This window comes from Anabrus simplex, chromosome 3 (assembly GCF_040414725.1).
Source record: "Anabrus simplex isolate iqAnaSimp1 chromosome 3, ASM4041472v1, whole genome shotgun sequence".
NCBI lineage: Eukaryota > Metazoa > Arthropoda > Insecta > Orthoptera > Tettigoniidae > Anabrus > Anabrus simplex.
In genome coordinates this window covers 146,160,822-146,180,089 of record NC_090267.1, presented here as the reverse complement: position 1 = coordinate 146,180,089, position 19,268 = coordinate 146,160,822, and the positions used below count along the sequence as shown (strand labels likewise).

The 19,268-nt window shown below is 39.0% G+C and overlaps 1 protein-coding gene across 1 annotated transcript in view; it reads left to right on the top strand.

Moving 5' to 3' along the window:
- Nucleotides 1-19,064, top strand: part of LOC136866090 (vascular endothelial growth factor receptor 1) — a 335,917-nt gene extending 316,853 nt beyond the window's left edge. Inside the window, exons 4-5 of the mRNA XM_068226813.1 lie at nucleotides 15,705-15,838; nucleotides 18,879-19,064. Of these exons, the coding sequence (XP_068082914.1) occupies nucleotides 15,705-15,838; nucleotides 18,879-19,064 (320 nt within the window). The remainder of the gene's footprint in view (nucleotides 1-15,704; nucleotides 15,839-18,878) is intronic.
- Nucleotides 19,065-19,268: the final 204 nt, after the last annotated feature.

Here is a 19,268-nt window from a genome sequence, read left to right as displayed (position 1 = left end):
CCGGCAACAACAAAATTTTGAAATTGCAACCAACCAAATTACTAAAATCTTATAAATGCTTCCGCAATTAATCTTAATATCAACATCAAAATTGGACCTTATTTTGGAAACAAAGCTTATGTTCTTCTGTGTTACCCCTTGGAGGAACTTTTGGGGGGGGAGGTCTGTACCGGGCGGTACACCTCTACACCGTTTATTTAAAAGTTGCGCCAGTTGAAACTCCTCTTCTGGAGGAAGGTTGAACTTTATCTATTCTATTAATTCTCTACTTTCTCAGAAGATGTCACCACGTGGAAAATTTTGAGTTTTTGAACTGTGTCACTTTTGATGTGTTTTTGTTTCGCTTGAAGTAAGAAGTGTGAACTTTCTCTTCTAGAGGACACTACTGAAGAATTACAATAGTGCAACCTAGTGCGAAATCAAAGAACTATTTTGTTGGAGAAATTTTTATTTCAAGAGTTTGTTCCTTGTTAAATTTCTTTCTGTTATTGTTTAAGTTGGCTGTATACCCCTCTTTTTCCCCTTAGTTTGGATCTAGCCAATCCCGAATTTCTTTAATTAATTTTCCACCAATAATGTGTTTCTTTTTCCTCTATGTAGGGGTTTCTTTTCCCGAACCAATAAAGATCTTGTGGGAGGGTGTTTTATTTCCCCTAACGCCTAGAATCTTCCGCGAGAGGATATAAACTGCTGATTTTGGGGTCTCCGGGCCACTTCTGTTCCATCTTTCAGTGTATTAAGTACATAGCAGGAGGCGGGAAGCGCCTCTTTCCCCGGCAGCGATCTACTACCAGGTAATGGCCTATTAATATCTTCTTTTCTTGCTAGGTCGGCAGTTTAACTCTCGCGGCGGGTTCGAAGCGTTTTCCATCATGTAACCTTTTCCTAAAATGTAACTACTCTTTTCTTCTTTTTCTTGTAAAGCTACATATTGGGATAGAGAGTGCTAACCCTCTCGAGCTCCCACTCACATTTGTTTTGAGGTGAACTTATTTTCTCAAACTTTTCTTCGTTTATGTAATGTAAAGTGTTCTTCTCTAAGTCACCTCTGTAGTATGGGATTAGCCCTTGCGTTAGTGGCCCAGAGCCAGATTAGGTTTTAAAAGCAAAGTGTATTAGGAGTGCAAGTTCGCCTCCTCTCAAGTTGTATTTTAGAGGTCACGTATTAATCTTTTCTCACCTAATAGACCTCAGTAGGTTGGGTATTTTACCCCTGTGTATATGTCCTTTGAGGACAACTTGAAAGTTGAGTTTGGTGTGGCCTGGGAGAGGCTTAACTTTAAGAGCGAGTGGCTCTTTTCTAAAACTGAGAGTTGTATGCCTCGAGGAGGCTTTGCTGTGTAATTTGGAGCAAGGGCTCCAGGGTTTGAGTGGGGTCTTCTGCCCCTTTTGTTGAAATTGGTATATCGTAAAGTTGAGCTAGTTGCTCAAGAATTGTGTTTTCAGGGCTCGAAGCCCAAATTCTTTAATCCCTGTAATTGTACATTTCAAGTTGTATTTCGGCTACTAAGTACCTGTTCTATTTGTTGTTACCTAATTTTGAAAAGAAAATATAACCTTGTTAAATTTTAAAATTTAATTTCTCTTTAGTAGCTTGAGACCTATTCACCACCCAGCACCTTCTTTCATGCTTAACTACCACAAAAACTCGGTAACATTTACAATTGTGAAATGTCTAGAAAACTCTGCAAGTGGCAAGATCTTATACCCAACTCTGAGGTTCTTCAAATATCCAACACATACAGCATGGAATCTCAGCACCTGCTGATGAAAGGCCAGCTAACGTGATGTGTGACATTTGGTGCACATAAATGATATCACACTACCAAAATATGTCTTCTACACAGAACTTCAGAGTGGTAAATGTAAGGTTGATGGTCATTAAATAATAGATTTATTAAACACAATGTGTACAGATTTTTGAATGGCTCGGTCTCCCTCTACTTCTCTTATTCTCCATAACAGAGTCCATTATTCTCCGAGTAACCTATCCTCCTCCATTCACCTCACATGACCCCACCACTGAAGCTGGTTTATGCGTACAGCTTCATCCATAGAGTTCTTTCCTAACCTAGCCTTTATCTTCTCATTCCAAGTACCCTCCTGCCAATGTTCCCACCTGTTTGTGCCAGCAACCATTCTCGCTACTTTCATGTCTGTTACTTCTAACTTATGAATAAGATATCCTGAGTCCACCAAGCTTTCGCTCCCATAAAGCAAAATTGGTCTGAAAACAGACCGATGTAAAGATTATTTTGTTCGGGAGCTGACTTTCTTCTTACAGAGTAATGTTCATCGCAACTGTGAGCTCACTGCATTAGCTTTACTGCACCTTGATTCAATCTTATTTACTACACAGTTCAAAAAAATGAGGGGAACATGTTTTTGAATGAAAGACATGCTCCACAAAACAATACCTCACACCCAGGTATATTACCAACTAAATCTTTATTCTTTACCATTGAAGTATACAAAAGAACATCGATGGATTTGAGTTCATTTTCAGAACACAAACGGAAATTTCCAAATAAGGGTTGGAGAGCTTCAATATGGTGTATGTCCTCCATAAGCATTTATCACAGCTTAGCACCTATGTGGCACGCTCCGTATAAGTCGACCGAGTTCTCGTTGTGGTATCAGGTCCTATTCTTCAGTTACAGCCTGTTTGAGGTGTTAGAGAGTCTGTGGTGGAACAGGACGCCCATGAACACTTCTGTCAAGCCTATCCCACACATGCTCGATGGGATTAAGGTCGGGACTCACTGCTAGCCATTCCATCCCTTGAATGTCCAGTTTTCACAAGACAGCTCTGATGATGTGCGCTTCATGAGCCCCAGCATTGTTGTGCATGATTATGAATTCAGGGCCAACACCGTATGCAGCGACCAACACACGCTGTAGCAGTATCTGCTCGATGTACTCTGCAGCGGTAAGATTACCACGGACGACGTCAAGATCTGTACGGCCATCAATACTGATGCCATCCCTCACCATCACAGAACCTTGCCTGAATTGGTCGCTTTCCTGGGCAATATTTGGCATGTACTATCCAGCACAGCATCTCCATACACGTTGACGTCCATCACGCTGTGACAGGGGAAATCTGGACTCGTGTGTGAACAACACAGATCTCCATTGGCGAAGTTACCAGTTGATGTGGGTATGGGCAAACAGAAGGCAAGTTGCACGATGTTGCTGCCTTAACCCTCGACTGGCGTTGTGAAAACTTTTGTACGTAAATGGCGTTGTGGGGTCGAAAAGGATACCATAGAATGGATGACTTCAAACACCCTTTATTAAAGTTTTAAAAATAAATACATATCAATTATATTTCCTTATACCTTTTGCATTACCTACAGTGAGAAATTAATATCTTTACTGATTATAGATTATGAGATAATGCACAATTGTTTTACCGTCACTGATTTTAAAAGAAAATCGCACTCCCATGAATTAAACATAAATGAAAACAAATTTTAAATGTTCATTGCTCCAAAGCAAATTCAAAGGTAAATTCAAATGCTATAGTATACAAAACTCATAAAACTTTTGAACTTCATGGTCATTTACGTCATTTTCACAAGCACTTAAAGGTTGGAAGTTTGACAATAATGTTCTGACTTTGATGTCTCACTTGTCTGTTGGGTTCGGTAGCTGACCACTTCTATCTGTTCCTACCAGAGAAAGATGACGGCTGGTTATGGATGTCTAGTTTGTCCGTGGAACTTCCCTCTTCGTCTTCCTCACCTTCTTCTTATTCCGAATCTGTGTCGTGCTCAGAATTGTAATCTGGATCGTTTTAATCTGAGAGATCACTGTCGTCATTTCCTTGGGCATCTTCCTCTAAAACACTGCGAATCTAGGATCACACACTGACATGCCAGGGCGAGATGTGGAAGCCACAGCAAGGCTTACATGAAGGAAAAGTAACAAACACGCACTTCGAATGAAATATGAACACTTACAAAATTTTAAGTCACGACAAACTTCGTAACACAAACGCCGTTGTGGGGTCCTAAACGGCACCACACAATATTTAAATTAAGTTTCTGAGAAATCCAATATTTACTAAACGCTACAACTCTAGACAGCAATTGATCTTGAACTAAGTAACAGCTACCGTGAAAGGCGATAGCCAGAATGGAATACGGAGGGAGCGCCAGGGTTGTACAAAGTCACTGGTATCTTTAAAGACCCTACAACGCCAGTCGAGGGTTAAACGGGGCACTCAAACAGGATGTAAATGTCAACCAATCAAGATGTATGTAGACAACCCTAATGATGATTGTTATAAGATTCTCCTTGATTTGATATTCAACAAGAACTGATGATGATTCCAAGGGAGTCGAAACCGGTCTTTGCTTAATAAATTTAATATATTTTACAGTGTGTTCAATGGTGGAACATCCCTCAATATTATATTAGGATGTAAACTACGGACAACAAAGGTGCAAGATTACAGCCTTGTCTAACCCCTGTAAGAACCCTGAACCACAAACTCATTGTACCATCAATTCTCACTGCAATCCAATTGTCAACATAAATGCCTTTGATTGATTTTAATAATAATAATAATAATAATAATAATAATAATAATAATAATAATAATAATAATAATAATAGTCATTATCATCATCATAATCATATGGCCTCAGCTACCAAGTGCAGACATTTCAATTTGCCACCATCTGGCTGTCTACTCGTTAATTTCGACATTCTGTTTTACTCTAGGCCCACTAGTTGGCAGACCAAGTAAACCAAAACTCTCTTGGGTGTCTATGGCTGAGATTTAATTTTGTGGGGTAAACACCCAATATGTCACCAGAGATCTTTCAAATGCTCACATCGTATGACATGGAGTGTCAAATGGTCTTTTTTTCCGCCTTTCAAAAATCCGACTACCTCTACCAGGTTTGAACCTGCTATTTTGGGATCCGGAGGCCGACACTCTTCCACTGATCCAAGAGGCAGCTGTTGATTATAATCCACACTTAATCCCATAGTCCCACAGTATGGTGAACATCTTTTCCCTCGTTACCTGTCATATGCTTTCTCTAGATCTATGAAACATAAACATAACTGTCTATTCCTCTTTTAGCATTTTTCAGTTACCTGATGCATACTGAAAATCTGATCCTTGACAGCCCCTCTATGGTCTGAAACCATGCTGGTTTTCATCGAACTTCCTCTCAACCACTGATCGCACCGTCTCTTCCAAGATGCCAGTGCATAATTTGCCTGGTATACTAATCAATGAGATACCTCGATATTTGTTGGAATCTTTCCTATTCCCTTGCTTATAGATAGGTGCAATTACTGATTATGTCCAATCTGAAAGTATCTTACCAAAACTCCATGCTAATCTTATTACTCTATGAAGCCATTTCATCCCTACCTTCCCACTATACTTCACCATTTCAGGTCTAATTTCATCTATTCCTGCTGCTTTATGACAACAGAGTTTATTTACCATCCTTTCCAATTTCTCAAGCATAATTTCACCAACATCATTTTCCTCTTCCCCATGAGCTCAGGTTGTGCGTGACACCACCAGGAAGATTTCCTTTTACGTTGAGCAGATTTTCGGAATATTCCCTCCACCTGTCCAGTGATTCTCTAGGATCTATTATGAGTTCACCTGAATTACCCACAACATTATTCATTTCCTTTTTCCCTCTCTTCCTAAGATTCTTTATTACTGTCCAGAAAGGTTTCCCTGCTGCTTGACTTAGCCTTTCCAGGTTATTACCAAAATCTTCCCACGACTTCTTTTTGTATTCAATAACTTTTTTTTTTTTTGCTCTGTTTCTTTCATCTACGTACAATTCCCCATCTGCCTCGGCCCTTGTTTGCAGCCATTTCTGATAAGCCTTCTTTTTACGTTTACAAGCTGCTCTCGCTTCATCATTCCACCAAGATGTTCGATTTTTCCCATCTTTACACAGAGTTGTTCCTAGGCATTCCCTTGCTGTTGCTACTACAGCATCCTTGTAGGCCACCCATTCTTTTTCTATATCCTGAACCTGCTTACTGTCCACAGTTCGGTACTTCCTATTAATTATATCCGTGTACTTTTCTCTAATTTCCTCATCCTGCAGATTTTCTATCCTTGTTCATTTGCAGATAGATTTCACTTTCTCTATTCTAGGCCTAGAGATTCTTAGTTCACTACAGATCAGTTAGTGGTCTGTATCATCGAAAAATCCCTGGAAACTCGTACTTTCCTAGCAGATTTCCTGAATTCAGAGTCGGTTAAGATATAGTCTATCATGGATCTGGTACCCCTACCCTCCCATGTGTAGCGGTGAATAGCCTTATGCTTGAAGAATATATTCATAACTGCTAAACCCATACTAGCACAGAAGTCCTGCGAAGAGTTCTCATTCTATTAGCTTCCATATCTTCCTCACATTTACCAATCACCCTTTCATATCCTTCAGTTCTATTTCCAACTCTCTCATTGAAATCACCCATTAGCACTATCATCTACTTGCTGTTAACCCTGACTACGACGTCATTCTATGCTTCATAAAACTTGTCAACTACATCCTCATCTGCACCCTCACATGGTGAATACACTGAAACATTTCTCGTCCTAATTCCTCCAACCGCCAAATCTACCCACAATATTCACTCATTTACAGGCCTAACAGAAAGTTAGTTGTGTGCAATAGTATTCTCGATGAACAGCCCTACCCTACAGTCTGCCCTTCCCTTTATAACACCCGTCAAGTACACTTATAGTCTCCTAACTCTTATCATTATCTCCCCTTACCTGAACAGCATTTACTTCTAGCACATCCAGATGCATCCTCCTTGCTGACTCAGCCAGTTCTACTTTCTTTCTTCCATAAGCCCCATTAATACTGATAGCTCCTCATTGCATTCCACCATTTTGTTCGCCAAGTCATTTCCAAGGAGTCCCTCGCCTGTCAAATGGGAGTGGGACTCCGTTACTCCCATAGGTCCCAGGCTTGCTGAAAATGTTCTGAGCTCAGTAAATTCATGAAGCAGGACACTACCCTACATACACATAGTCCAAATGAGGATCTCTCCTCTAAAGGGTTAGGGACCACAGTGGATTGTATAGTCCTAGCCACCTGAGCACAAGGAGGGCCATGAATCAGAATATGTCTGTGATGCTCACTGCCATTCCATAGCAACTGGTATCCCGACTCTCAGGACCGCTTACTAGGCCACTCAGCTGTTGCCCATGGTTCATGAACTAGGACGCGACTACAGTAATCTACACCATGAACCATTAGTAATAGTGGTAGTAGTAGTAAAAATAATAATAATAATGATGATGATGATGATGATGATGATGATGATGATGATGATGATGATAATAATAATATCAACATCAACAACAACAACAGCAACAACAACAACAATAATAATACAGTCTCCATCAACAGATCGGTCAAAGCGGACATCACCATCACTCCTTCTAAATCATTTTCTGTAAATTGCACCCTTTGTTAAAAAAAAAAAAAAAAAAAAAAAAGAAAGAAATGCTGTTGCTTTCATTCAGAGCCTATCTCAACGTAAATTGTGGAAATGAGATAATGTGGTTTTGAATCTGTTGTCTCCCAAATGCAAGCTATCAGCTACGTAACCCAAACCACATAGCCAACTCTCTTGGTAGTGGGACTGCAGATAGTTTACAAAGAGGTTTCATTCTTTAAAATAGCCTATTTAGCAAGTTGTGAGCTTTAGGTATTTAAGACGTGACCATCTTTGCCATAAGTTGCCATAATTTTTTCACTATCAAGTCATGGTCACAAAAGCAAAATAATATCACCTTGAGAACTGTCTTTGTGTTTACCTTGCAGTTAAGGTTTTTCTAACTGAAGATTTGTGTTGACTGAAGCTATTCTAAGTGAAATGTATTTGGTCTATTTTGGGGATCTCCATTCTTTATCTATGGTAAGAGAAATTCGTAACCTCAGACATCTTTTGAATATTTAGCTTTAATGACTGCATTGTTCTTGATGGACTTTCAGCTTCTGTTTTCTTTTAAAGGTGTATTGCCTCTGAAGAGGTCTGGTGCAGGTCTTTAGAGTTGATGCTCATGAGCAATCTGAGTTTCTGGGTCCTTACCTAAGATGAAATCTAATGTTGAAATTGATATAAACACCCAGTCCTCAAGCTAGAGGAAATAACCAATGAAGGTTAAAACTTCCGACCCGGCCGGGAATCAAAACCAAGACTCTTTGGACCGAAGGCCATCATGTTAACCAGTCACCTACAGAGCTGGACTTCAGCTCATTAAGTCATGTCGAGGAAATTTAGTACCTTACATGCCAAAGAGATGTTAACCCCATTAGACACCTAAAGGCATCAACAACAGCTGCACTTGTAGTGGGTTTTACTCTTTTAGTTCCATTCTACACGAGCTGTTCAAACGCTGCAGTGGTGTCTACACGTGACTGCCAAAACGCAACTATTGAACAGCTGTCAAAATGCTTGGTGATTCTACACAAACAGTTAAAACTCTGATATTGAGCTGGTTACTTTCAAAACAGATTCTGTGCAGATCAGATGAGGTGAGTAGTCTGCTGCACAAATACAGTAGCCATGTGGTCTGAACGATGCAGACTTGCTGAGTCCAGGCCAGGTGAACCGGGTAGCCTCATTCATGACGGCACTGTTTTTTTTCCATTATATCATTTTATGCTGTAGTGTATTGAAAACACAGTTGTAATAGCAGCATTGGCAAGTTATTCTTCTGCTACTGTTTTTGCGGATTGCATAGTAAATACAGTACTGTAATTTAAACACTTATTCATATTAATTCATTAAAATTATGATGATAATAGTAAAATGTTCATATGATTAAATTATCAAAATGCCACTTCTCATTTGGGCACAATTGTCACTTATTCTGAATAATTACCTACTGGTTGTTCAGCGGTAGAATTCTAATACAATTATAAATGGTCCTTTATTGGACATTATAAATTTTCCAGCTAACTCATTCCTGGTTGCCAGCATTTTGGCTCAGTGTGCTAAGTTGGGTTCATCAGGTGGTAAATAGCACACCTACCAAGACGCATGGCTAGTGCATACCATGGAGGCCACTGCGTAGGCTACTTGGAGCCACCGGCAGTGCCAATGCACTATAAGAGACTTTGTCTCATTACCAAATATTTACTAATTTGGGACAAATATTTCAGGTTCCCTATGGGAATCAACATCTATATCAGGTAGAATTCTAGTCGCTCAGTCAAAAGGTTAAGTACAGAACAAAACTGGCCACCTGCACACTGATGGGAACCGAACGCACAACCTTCCAATTTCAAGTCAGATGCTCTCCCCATTCAACTATTTTTGTTCTGTACTTAAGATCTCTTTGGCATATACTCTTTACTAGACACAAGCTAATAAGTTGAAAGTCTGTTCCATGAAATATCAGACATACTTCAAGCAGTACCAAGCGAGTTGGCCATGAGGTTAGTGTAGTATTGTAGCTGTGAGCTTGCATTTGGGATATAATGGAATCAAATCGCATCGTTGGCAGCCCTGAAGATGGTTTTCTGTGGTTTCCCATTTTCACACCATGCAAATGCTGGGGCTGTATCTTAATTAAGACCACAGCTGCTTCCTCCCCAATCCTAGCCCTTTTCCATCCTGATGTTGCCAAAAACCTTTGCTGTGTTAGTGGGATATTAAACAACTAGAAAAAAAAAACTTCAAGCAGTTAAGACTCGCCCAAAACTCATATTTGAGCACTTCTGACAAGTGAATGCTGTTTAATTACTCAAATCAGAAGTGTCTGGTTTGAAAGTGTTTAGTGTGCTATTTTGATTAGCCCATGTTCTATCTGACATACCCAGGGGTGTAATGTGAGGACCTGCAGGGTATGCAATGCAGGAGAGCCCGGACCTTTAAGGGGCCCCGCAGACTCCTCGCAAAATAAATATATATATCTAGCCTAATGTCACTCTGCACGGAAATGGTCCAGGCAGTTTTTTAGAATCAGTCTAAATATACAGGAATTGCCATCTAGCAGCAGTTATTATAGCACAGCTGTAAACAATGCTTCTCCTTGCCATCTCTCGCAGCACACTCCTCACAAAAGACCTGCACCAAATTGTTTAAAAATAATTACAGCAGTGAAAATTGATACAAGAATATTATATTTTTAGTTAGAAAATGATACTTTCTTGATGTGTAGTGCATCTGAGATCGTATTATACACACATTTTGCTGAACATTTAACTTTCATCACACATTTATTCTATAACAATTTTTATAATGGTAATAAGAAGTAGGTGTAGTAACACTTAGTCAGCTCAGTTTCAAATTAGCTCTCTCTGTGCGAACGTGTATCGGTTGTGCTCTTTGATATTTTTCAAACTTTATTTGAACATTTCTTGATATAATTTTGTTGTATACTTTTCTGCATTGTAATCAAATAAATTATTATAACTCAGACTTTGGTATCAGTTACAGAGTATAGTTCTGTACTTACTGTAAAATAAAACCAATTTTAAGTATGAATAACTAAGTGGTGTATGGTTCAGCAGCTTAGCCGTTAAACCACGAAGGCAGCCAAATCAGACATACTAAGGTTATTTTATAATAATCTTACAATAGTGAATAATCTTGTTGTTTACATCATTTGACAGTATACTGCATATTATGCAATTAAATTTATATCAGCTTTTCGTAGGTTTTTACATTTTATTTGAGGGGGCCCAAATTTTTATTTTGGCAGGCAGGCCCCTGTCACATTTGTTATGCCCCTGACATACCCAAGCCTTCTAAACTGTTTCACCTAGAAGAATATACTTACTCAGGATGCTACAGCACTGTAAAACATCTCTGTTTGGAGTTATTGTGGACAGTGTTTCTGTAATAATCTTGTGCACTAACTGAGTCATATCATAGATTGATGTAGGTATTTGCAGTCCCACAAACCTTCATCTGAATGAGCAGAACAAGCTCCAAGGTGGGAGATAATTCTGTACTCTCCCCCTGCTGACCAATACAGAACACTGTCTAACTACAGGGTCTTTCTCTTAAAGTGGGGCTGGCCGGTCACAGCACAGCGAATAGATAGGCGAGCTGAAGGTCAGATAAGCGCAAGGCAAATCACTAAGCTTGGGGCCGGGAGCGTGTCCTTATGAATCGTATGTAAATAACAAGCACACATTATAATGTATAATCAAAGTAAACAAATTTCTCACCTTGTCACAGAAGATGTTGAAAATGTGCTCCACCCCATCTACACATTTCTGGCTTCATCTAAGGAAATTTTCATCCATATGCATTAGTTCATCTACAAAGATAGCCTCTTTTTCTCTCGTGATATTTTGTTTGAGTTCATCTAGTGTGAAAATGGGAGTGTTGGCGGCAGTAACTGCAGACAGTATAATAGGGCCTATAGTTTTTGAAACCACAATCACTGAGGAGAGATATAGGAATGACATTCTTGTACCATTTTTTAACAGTTGACAGACAATGAATGCCAATCTGGATATTTCCAGCAAAACTCGGCAGCCGTGTATATGGCTAATGTGTCATTAAATTTAATTGAGGAAATTTTTGAGAACAGGGTAATTAGTAAACCATTGTGCCCCAGATCTTACGGTTTGCAATGTTTATTTATGAGGAAAATTGAAAAATAAGGCTTATGCAACAAACCCTCACACTCTAGATGAACTCAAACAAAATATCATGAGAGAAATTGAGGCTATCTCAGTAGATGAGATGAACTAATGCGTATAAATGAAAATTTCCTTAGATGAAGCCAGAATGTATAGAACCGGGCGAGTTGGCCGTGCGCGTAGAGGCGCGCGGCTGTGAGCTTGCATCCGGGAGATAGTAGGTTCGAATCCCACTATCGGCAACCCTGAAGATGGTTTTCCGTGGTTTCCCATTTTCACACCAGGCAAATGCTGGGGCTGTACCTTAATTAAGGCCACGGCCACTTCCTTCCAACTCCTAGGCCTTTCCTATCCCATCGTCGCCATAAGACCTATCTGTGTCGGTGCGACGTAAAGCCCCTAGCAAAAAAAAAAAAGAAAAAAAAAAGAAAGAAAAAAGAATGTATAGATGCAGGTGGAGGGCATTTTCAACATCTTTTGTGACAAGGTGAGGAATTATTTTACTCTGATTATGCGTTATTATGTGTGCTTGTTATTTACATGTGATTCATACGGGCGTTCTCCTGGCCCCAAGCTCAGCGAGTTGCTGTGTGCTTGTCTGACCTTCAGCTTGCCCATCTCCCCGCTGCGCTGGCCGGTCGGCCGGCCGGCCCCACTTCGAGTGAAAGACCCTGTATAATGCTATCTCAATGGCTGAAAGAGTTGCAAAAAATGCGAGAAATCCAGAGAAAGAAATTCATGGCTCAGATAGTACAGGAGATAGTAGATGATGAGACTGGGGAGTTAAAACTTGAAAGCAATTTTGAGTTTCAAATCTTGGCGTTAAGAATCCACATCCAGAGTGTGCGAGACAAAGCTGGAAAAAATAGCTTATTTTAAGCTCTAGGGTGCCTCTGACTATACCAGCTTAAAATATTCATAGCTATCAGGTATCATCACAAGACTGTCAATTATGTTTTTGATAGCATTTAAAGCAACAACAGGAGTGTATCATCTGCTGCATTGTATATTATAATATAACTAATATGCTGTTCCTCTTATCATAAATATTGATCATTGATCCAACTCTGCAATCTGAATTCCATTCTGGCCAGCTGGTAGAGGTTGAATAAGAGCTTTTATGAATCTGGAGTACCGTACTATATCATGCGTACTGCAAAATATATCTGTCATGAGATTAAAGGTGGGATCCCAGAGAACAATTACAAAATTCTTGTCCTAAGTTTGGACTTCATTAGACCTAGAAAAATATCTGTTGAAAAACATACAGTAGCGGAAGTGTTGCATACATATTATTAAATTGCTTCTTAGTTCCTTTTGCTGCGTTATTAACTTGCTTGCTTCTTAGTTCTTTTGCTGTTTTATATATAATAATTATTCTTACTATAATAATTATTCATACTCTCATACTGCTGTGATTACCTCTTGTTTTATTAGGTAGTAATTTTTATAACCTCTAAGTAGTAATGATACAGTAGTTTTATGCAACCTGCCGTGTTAACTCTGAAATACATGTGTCCTTCTCCCTAAACTGGGGTAATTTGATGAGATATGTGGTTATGGGCTAGAAAACAGCAGGAATCATGAGCATCACTATTAATTCATTATGAGCACCCCGAATGAACCCATAAAACTAGCATAGAAATGAAAAACGTGTACCTTACAACAGGAGGTGCATACACAGACCAGGAACAGGTATTGTATAGGCTAGTAGCTGCCTGCTGCATGTCAAGCCTCACAATAGCTCTCTTGACAGGGGTGCGGTTGGAGATCTGAAAGCGAACAGTGCTCAAGGGTTAAAAGGTTCGAATCCCATGCAAGCATTTTTCTTTTTTACTTCTTTTACAGCAAGTTGCGTGGGATGTGGCAAGGTTACATGCTTAAGTTTCCACATACTTCTTCTTCTTTCCGAAACATTTCTGCTTATGTGGGTTGTTCCACAGACAGATTTGTTTATTTGATCCTGAAAAGGGCTGTTGGTATGGTGGCATATAGTATGGAGCTGGGTTGGAAGAAGCTAGGAAACATGTGACAGGATTTCAGTTACTTACACCATTTAATATAGCACCTGCTCAAACTGATGACCTCCGTGTTCGATACAGAACCATGTGCAATGTTGCAAGGATCGTTTGACACCTTGCAACATCTCCGGCGTAACAGAGTGACATGCCTCGGTGATGAGATGTCAGAATTGGCCAGCTCCTGTGCATACACCAGTTTGTTATACATCACCTCACAGAAAAAATCCAGGGGCATGAGATCGGGCGATCTGGTGGGGCAGGGGATGGATCCTCCCCTTCCCATCCATTTATCAGGATATGGCACATGGAGATGGCTCCAGACGACCACTGCTGCATGCGGTGGAGCTCAGCCATGTTGAAACCACATCCTACAGGGGTCAAAGAGTGGCTCATGTTCCAAGAATGATGGTAGTTCATCCAGGAGAAACTGCAGATAGCGTTCTTCCATCAGTAGTCCCGCATAGAAATGGAGACCAATGAGGTCATCACTCACAATGCCACACCAGGCATTCATGCCCCTCTGTACCTAGAAGGCTGCCTGTCATACCCAATGGGGATTATCCACACTCCAGTAATGCATATTATGACAATTAATTGTTCTAATTTTGTGGAACCGTGCTTCATCCATAAATAAGATTGCCGTTAAAAAGACAGGATCGGTGTCCACATGTAGGAGGGTCCATTGACAGAACACCACCTGGGCTTTGAAATCATGACCATGGAGTTTCTATTGTAAGTGCAGATGATATGGATGAAACCACTGGTTATGCAATATCCGCATAACAGACACCTGGCAATGGCCCTTGTGCTAGTGTGAGGGTTATGCCGGATAGCATCCAATACAACCTCTTCATTGTAACCAGACCTCATGGCAGTGGCCTACAGACATCTTTCCACACTCTGAAATGTCATGCCTGTCAGTTGTCATCCATCCAGATATCGTTCTTGATACAGGCATTGTGCCTGGTATGCATTCTGTCTAGTTTCTCTATAGAGAGTAACATACCCACATACTCGTCACTGGAATACGTCACAAGGCCGTGAATAAGCTTTGTGTTGTTACTTGCTCGTAGCTACATACCTACCTGCCATCGTATGGTGTCATCATTCTAACGGGGCACACTTTGCCCTACCTATGTTCTATGAAGCTTGGTACATGTACAGCGTAGCTAACTGGTTGCCTGTGTCCTAGCCACAGACCATCACATCCTCAGCCTCGTCCAACTCAGCTGCACACTCTATGCCAGGATACATTCAGCCCTTTACAGGGCCAAATAAACAAATCAGTCTGTGGAAGCTATCAAGTATGCAACCTTACCACATCCCAGGCAGTTGGCGGTTAAAAAAAAAAAAAAAAAACTTGTGTGGTATTGAAACCTTCGAGGACTGTCTGTTATCACATCTCCCACAGCACCTTTGCCGTGTGAGCTATTGCAAGGCTTGATATGCAGCGCGCATTTTCCAGACTATACAATACCTGCTCCTGGTCTGTGTGTGCAGCTCCTGTTGTAATGTACGTGTTCTTCATATCTGTGCTAGATTTAAGCATTAATTTTTCAGGTACCCGTAATGAATTAATAGTGGTGCTCATGATTCCTTCTGTCTCCTAGCCCGTAGCTACATATCTCGATATATTACCCCGGTTTGGGAGAGGGGCCGATGTATTTCAGAACTGAAAAAAAAAAAAAAAGCAGCGGGATGCATGAAAATAAATCGCAAGGGGCTGGTAGACCAACCGATATACTGAAAAATTAAGTACACTTCATAAAATAAAGTAAAATATAGTAAAATAAATTAAAAATCAAATAAAATTATATTTGTACAAACAAAGTGATTAAACAGTACACTAAGAAAGATTTTAGTGGAATTTATGGTGGGGTGGGGGATGATATCTTGGTGGAGTATAGAGCTTTTGAATAAGAACATGACTTTCACATTTTAGTTCTTTTTTTCTATAAAATTTAATTCCAGGAAGATACAAATATTTTTGTCACAGTCTATGATATATTTTGTCTGATTACCACAGTCTCCTGATTTAAATTTAATTGTGATGACATGTTTCCAACAGATGAAACTTACCCATTTGTTCAGAAGGATGTGTTGATCTATCTTCCTGTTCATCAGTACGAGACAGCAGTGTTTGATTGTCGACCAAATGCACCCGACATTGTGGTGCAGCTACAGACAACAACTGGAGAAGTGGTAAGTTTTTCTGAAATAATTAATTTACTATTAGATATTGATTACTTACTACCATTTATTACTTATTACTTCATTACTTCAAGTACAGTGAACCTCCGTGGTTCAGGTGGCAGCGTGCCGGCCTCTCACCGCTGAGTTCCGTGGTTCAAATCCTGGTTACTCCATATGAGATTTGTGCTGGACAAAGCAGAGGCGGGACAGGTTTTTCTCTGGGCACTCTAGTCTTCCCTGTCAACTTTCATTCCAGCAACACTCTCCAATATCATTTCATTTCATCTGTCATTCATTAATCATTGCTCCAGAGGAGTGAGACAGGCTTCGGCAGCCGTCACAATTTCCATCCTTGCCACTAGAAGGGGCATTCATTAATTCCATTCCTGACCCAGTCAAATAACTGGAAACAGGCTGTGGATTTTCATTTTTTCTTACTTCAAGTACACTACTCAGGCTGAAGATGGCCAGCCCCAGCGGAAACTAGTCCCTTATTAATGTAATTTACAATATTGCATATTATAGTATTGAAAGGTGGACCATTACTACATTAATTTAATAATTATATTGTAACCCTGAGGTTTTCTTGCACCGCCTCCTCAGTGCTCAACAGTCCCCATAAGTCAACGCATATGGCCAACACAACTGTGGTTTTGTTGTGGTTGTATCATCCCAATTTAATTTCACAATCACATTCCTGCTGTGACAACCACAGGTATCCCATAGCACTGAACAACAAGAAGAACACAGTTTCCTTTGGATGAGACAGTGTATATTGTTATTTGTAGCTAAAATGGTACTGGTATTTAGAGATAAAAGTCCAATTTTAACCTTTTGGTAGAAAAATCACAACTAAGAACTTTTTGATGTAATGAATGTAAAATGAAAATGGCAAATCATGTCTATACTGATGCGGTCTTCTATATAGGACTCCAAACCAATTTGATTATACAAACCTCATAATGTGTTCTTAAAGCACAAGTGTGAGTGTACTGGAGAAAAGTAAATTGATTTTCTCTTTACAATTGTAGTTCGGACAGTATACCCAGTACTGGTTGTGATTGTTGTAGTAATGCTACAAATAATTTAGGAGCCCTGTAGGTTGCGGTAAGTAGTTAATTCCAGATACTAATAACTGTTTCTATATGATTGTAAGTCATAACAACTTTGCTTTTGAAAGTACAGTAAAAGATCTATCTAAGGAAATAATTTAATTCAGCTTATGAAAGTTACTTTGTTTCATCTTAGTAATGTATTCAGGATCAGAAGAGCATTTAATTGTCCTTGACAGCCATTATAGCCTGTTCATCAAAAATTTCATTCACATCTTTAGAAGGTTCAAAATAGGTAAATGATCATTGTGGAGGTCTAGTCTCACTTTAAAGTCAAGATTTGGCTATACAATTTTATGTTTGACCTTTGCTGAGAATCTTTGAACATTCATAGGAGAGTAAGTAGGGCCTAGTCAATCCTGTGGTTTTACAATTCCTGTCATATGAGAATGGTGAAAAGTCTCTACTGTTTTTTCTAAAATTCTGTTTCCCTCATCCTGTTGAATAAGTTTTATATATAATATGGGGCATTGTGAATACGAAGGGAAAGCTCAACAAATGCATGTTTTAAGGAAATGATTTCATTCGGGCAATCTCAACAAATTAGATTTACAGATGTTACATACTTTTTCCAAATAAAATATATTTATTAAGAAAATGTACAAGTGAATCATTTTCTGTTTTCCATATTCTACATTTTTAATATTTGTTACATACTTTTTCCAAATAAAATATATTTATTAAGAAAATATACAAGTGAATCATTTTCTGTTTTCCATATTCTACATTTTTAATATTTTCAAGGACTGAATATCTCTGATGAACAAATTAGGAAGCTAAAACACAGGTTTTCTCCAACTAAATAACATTCTATTACAAAAAATCAAATTATGCCACTAATTCGTAATCAACCAGGTCACTGTCTCTGTTATCATTCACTTGTTCTTATTCCTGTGTTGAGGTTAGGCATTGATAATATTGACAAAAGAATTGCTTCACAGCAATTGGATGCATGGCATGAACTCACTTAAGTCCTTTATTTATGCATGAGGTATGGCGATTGAACAGTCATTCAATTTCTGCAGATTATTTTCATTTGCAAGACGTGTTGAGTTGAACAGCTGTAGGGGAAGGGGTGAGTACACTTGGAAATGCGCAGATGTTTATGTAAAGAGAAGAGGCATTGAGTTCGCCTTTCGCACTTGCAGACTCATCGCTTAAAATCTTTGCTTGGGTCTTTTCAATGTTTATTATATCAAAAAAGACATAAGAATGATAAAATTGACCCTCATTACTGCTATCCATGGCTATAACCATCAAAGAAATGAGATAAACAATTTTTTTCCTCCTTGCTGAATTTGCCTTGTATCTCTGCAAGACTCATTTACAGTGACTAGCTTTTATTTTGATCTTAAATTGGTCAGCCAAAGTGCAGTTAATGCAATTGCAAGGGTTGTGAAGTGATCATACATTGTTATTTTGTAGGAAATAGACCTCATACAAAGTATAAGTTTTGGGGATGATCATTTGGGATGATATCCCATTGAAGCTGTTATCACCACATACTGAAGATTTTCACTGGAACAGCATGTGATCAAGAAATCCTCCCAACTATTCTTTGTTTTCCTTCTTTCCTTTAGTGAGCTTTTGTCCCTTAATATCTGTAAATTTAATCATAATCATCATATCCCAAAGTCTATTAACAGAATTTACATGCTATATTGTGATACATAATCTTCTTAACAATATACAAATTTTGATAATTTATGTTACTGTATTCTGTTCAAATCTATAGCCTGTGTTGCACTGTGACACAGCATTATTTTGACAAAATCTTATTTTATACAGCTTGCATTAGGTTGTACCATGGTCCAACATAAGGCAGCAGATTTGTATATGATGCTAAAATTATCATCAACTATTCATATTAATTTTTCTTCCTAAATTGCTTTACGTAGATATTATTATATTCTCTTAACTTTCTTTTATTTCCTAAGTTGGCTTTAGGTGAAAATTCAGAAGATGGTACTAAGCTAGAATACGACCCAAAGATAGGCTTCACCATGCATTTCGTTAACAACAAACAAGGTGGCCTGTATAACTGTATAGCCGGAGAGAATGAGCTAATGTTGCTACTGCAGATAATGCGTATGTATCACTTTGTATTTTGCTCCAAATACTGAGAGAAAGTTTTATTGCCTTCCTTGTACTGACAATAACTAAAAAGAGGTTTTCCAAAATTTCTCATATTCATGTAATTATATGAATCCCCAATTAGAGGGAAAGTCCAGACTCTGTATTACATGTGAAAAAGAGTAAAATGGAGTGCAAATTAATTTACTTTCCAACAGAAAACAGAGAAATACTTAATATGTAATGTAATTTAA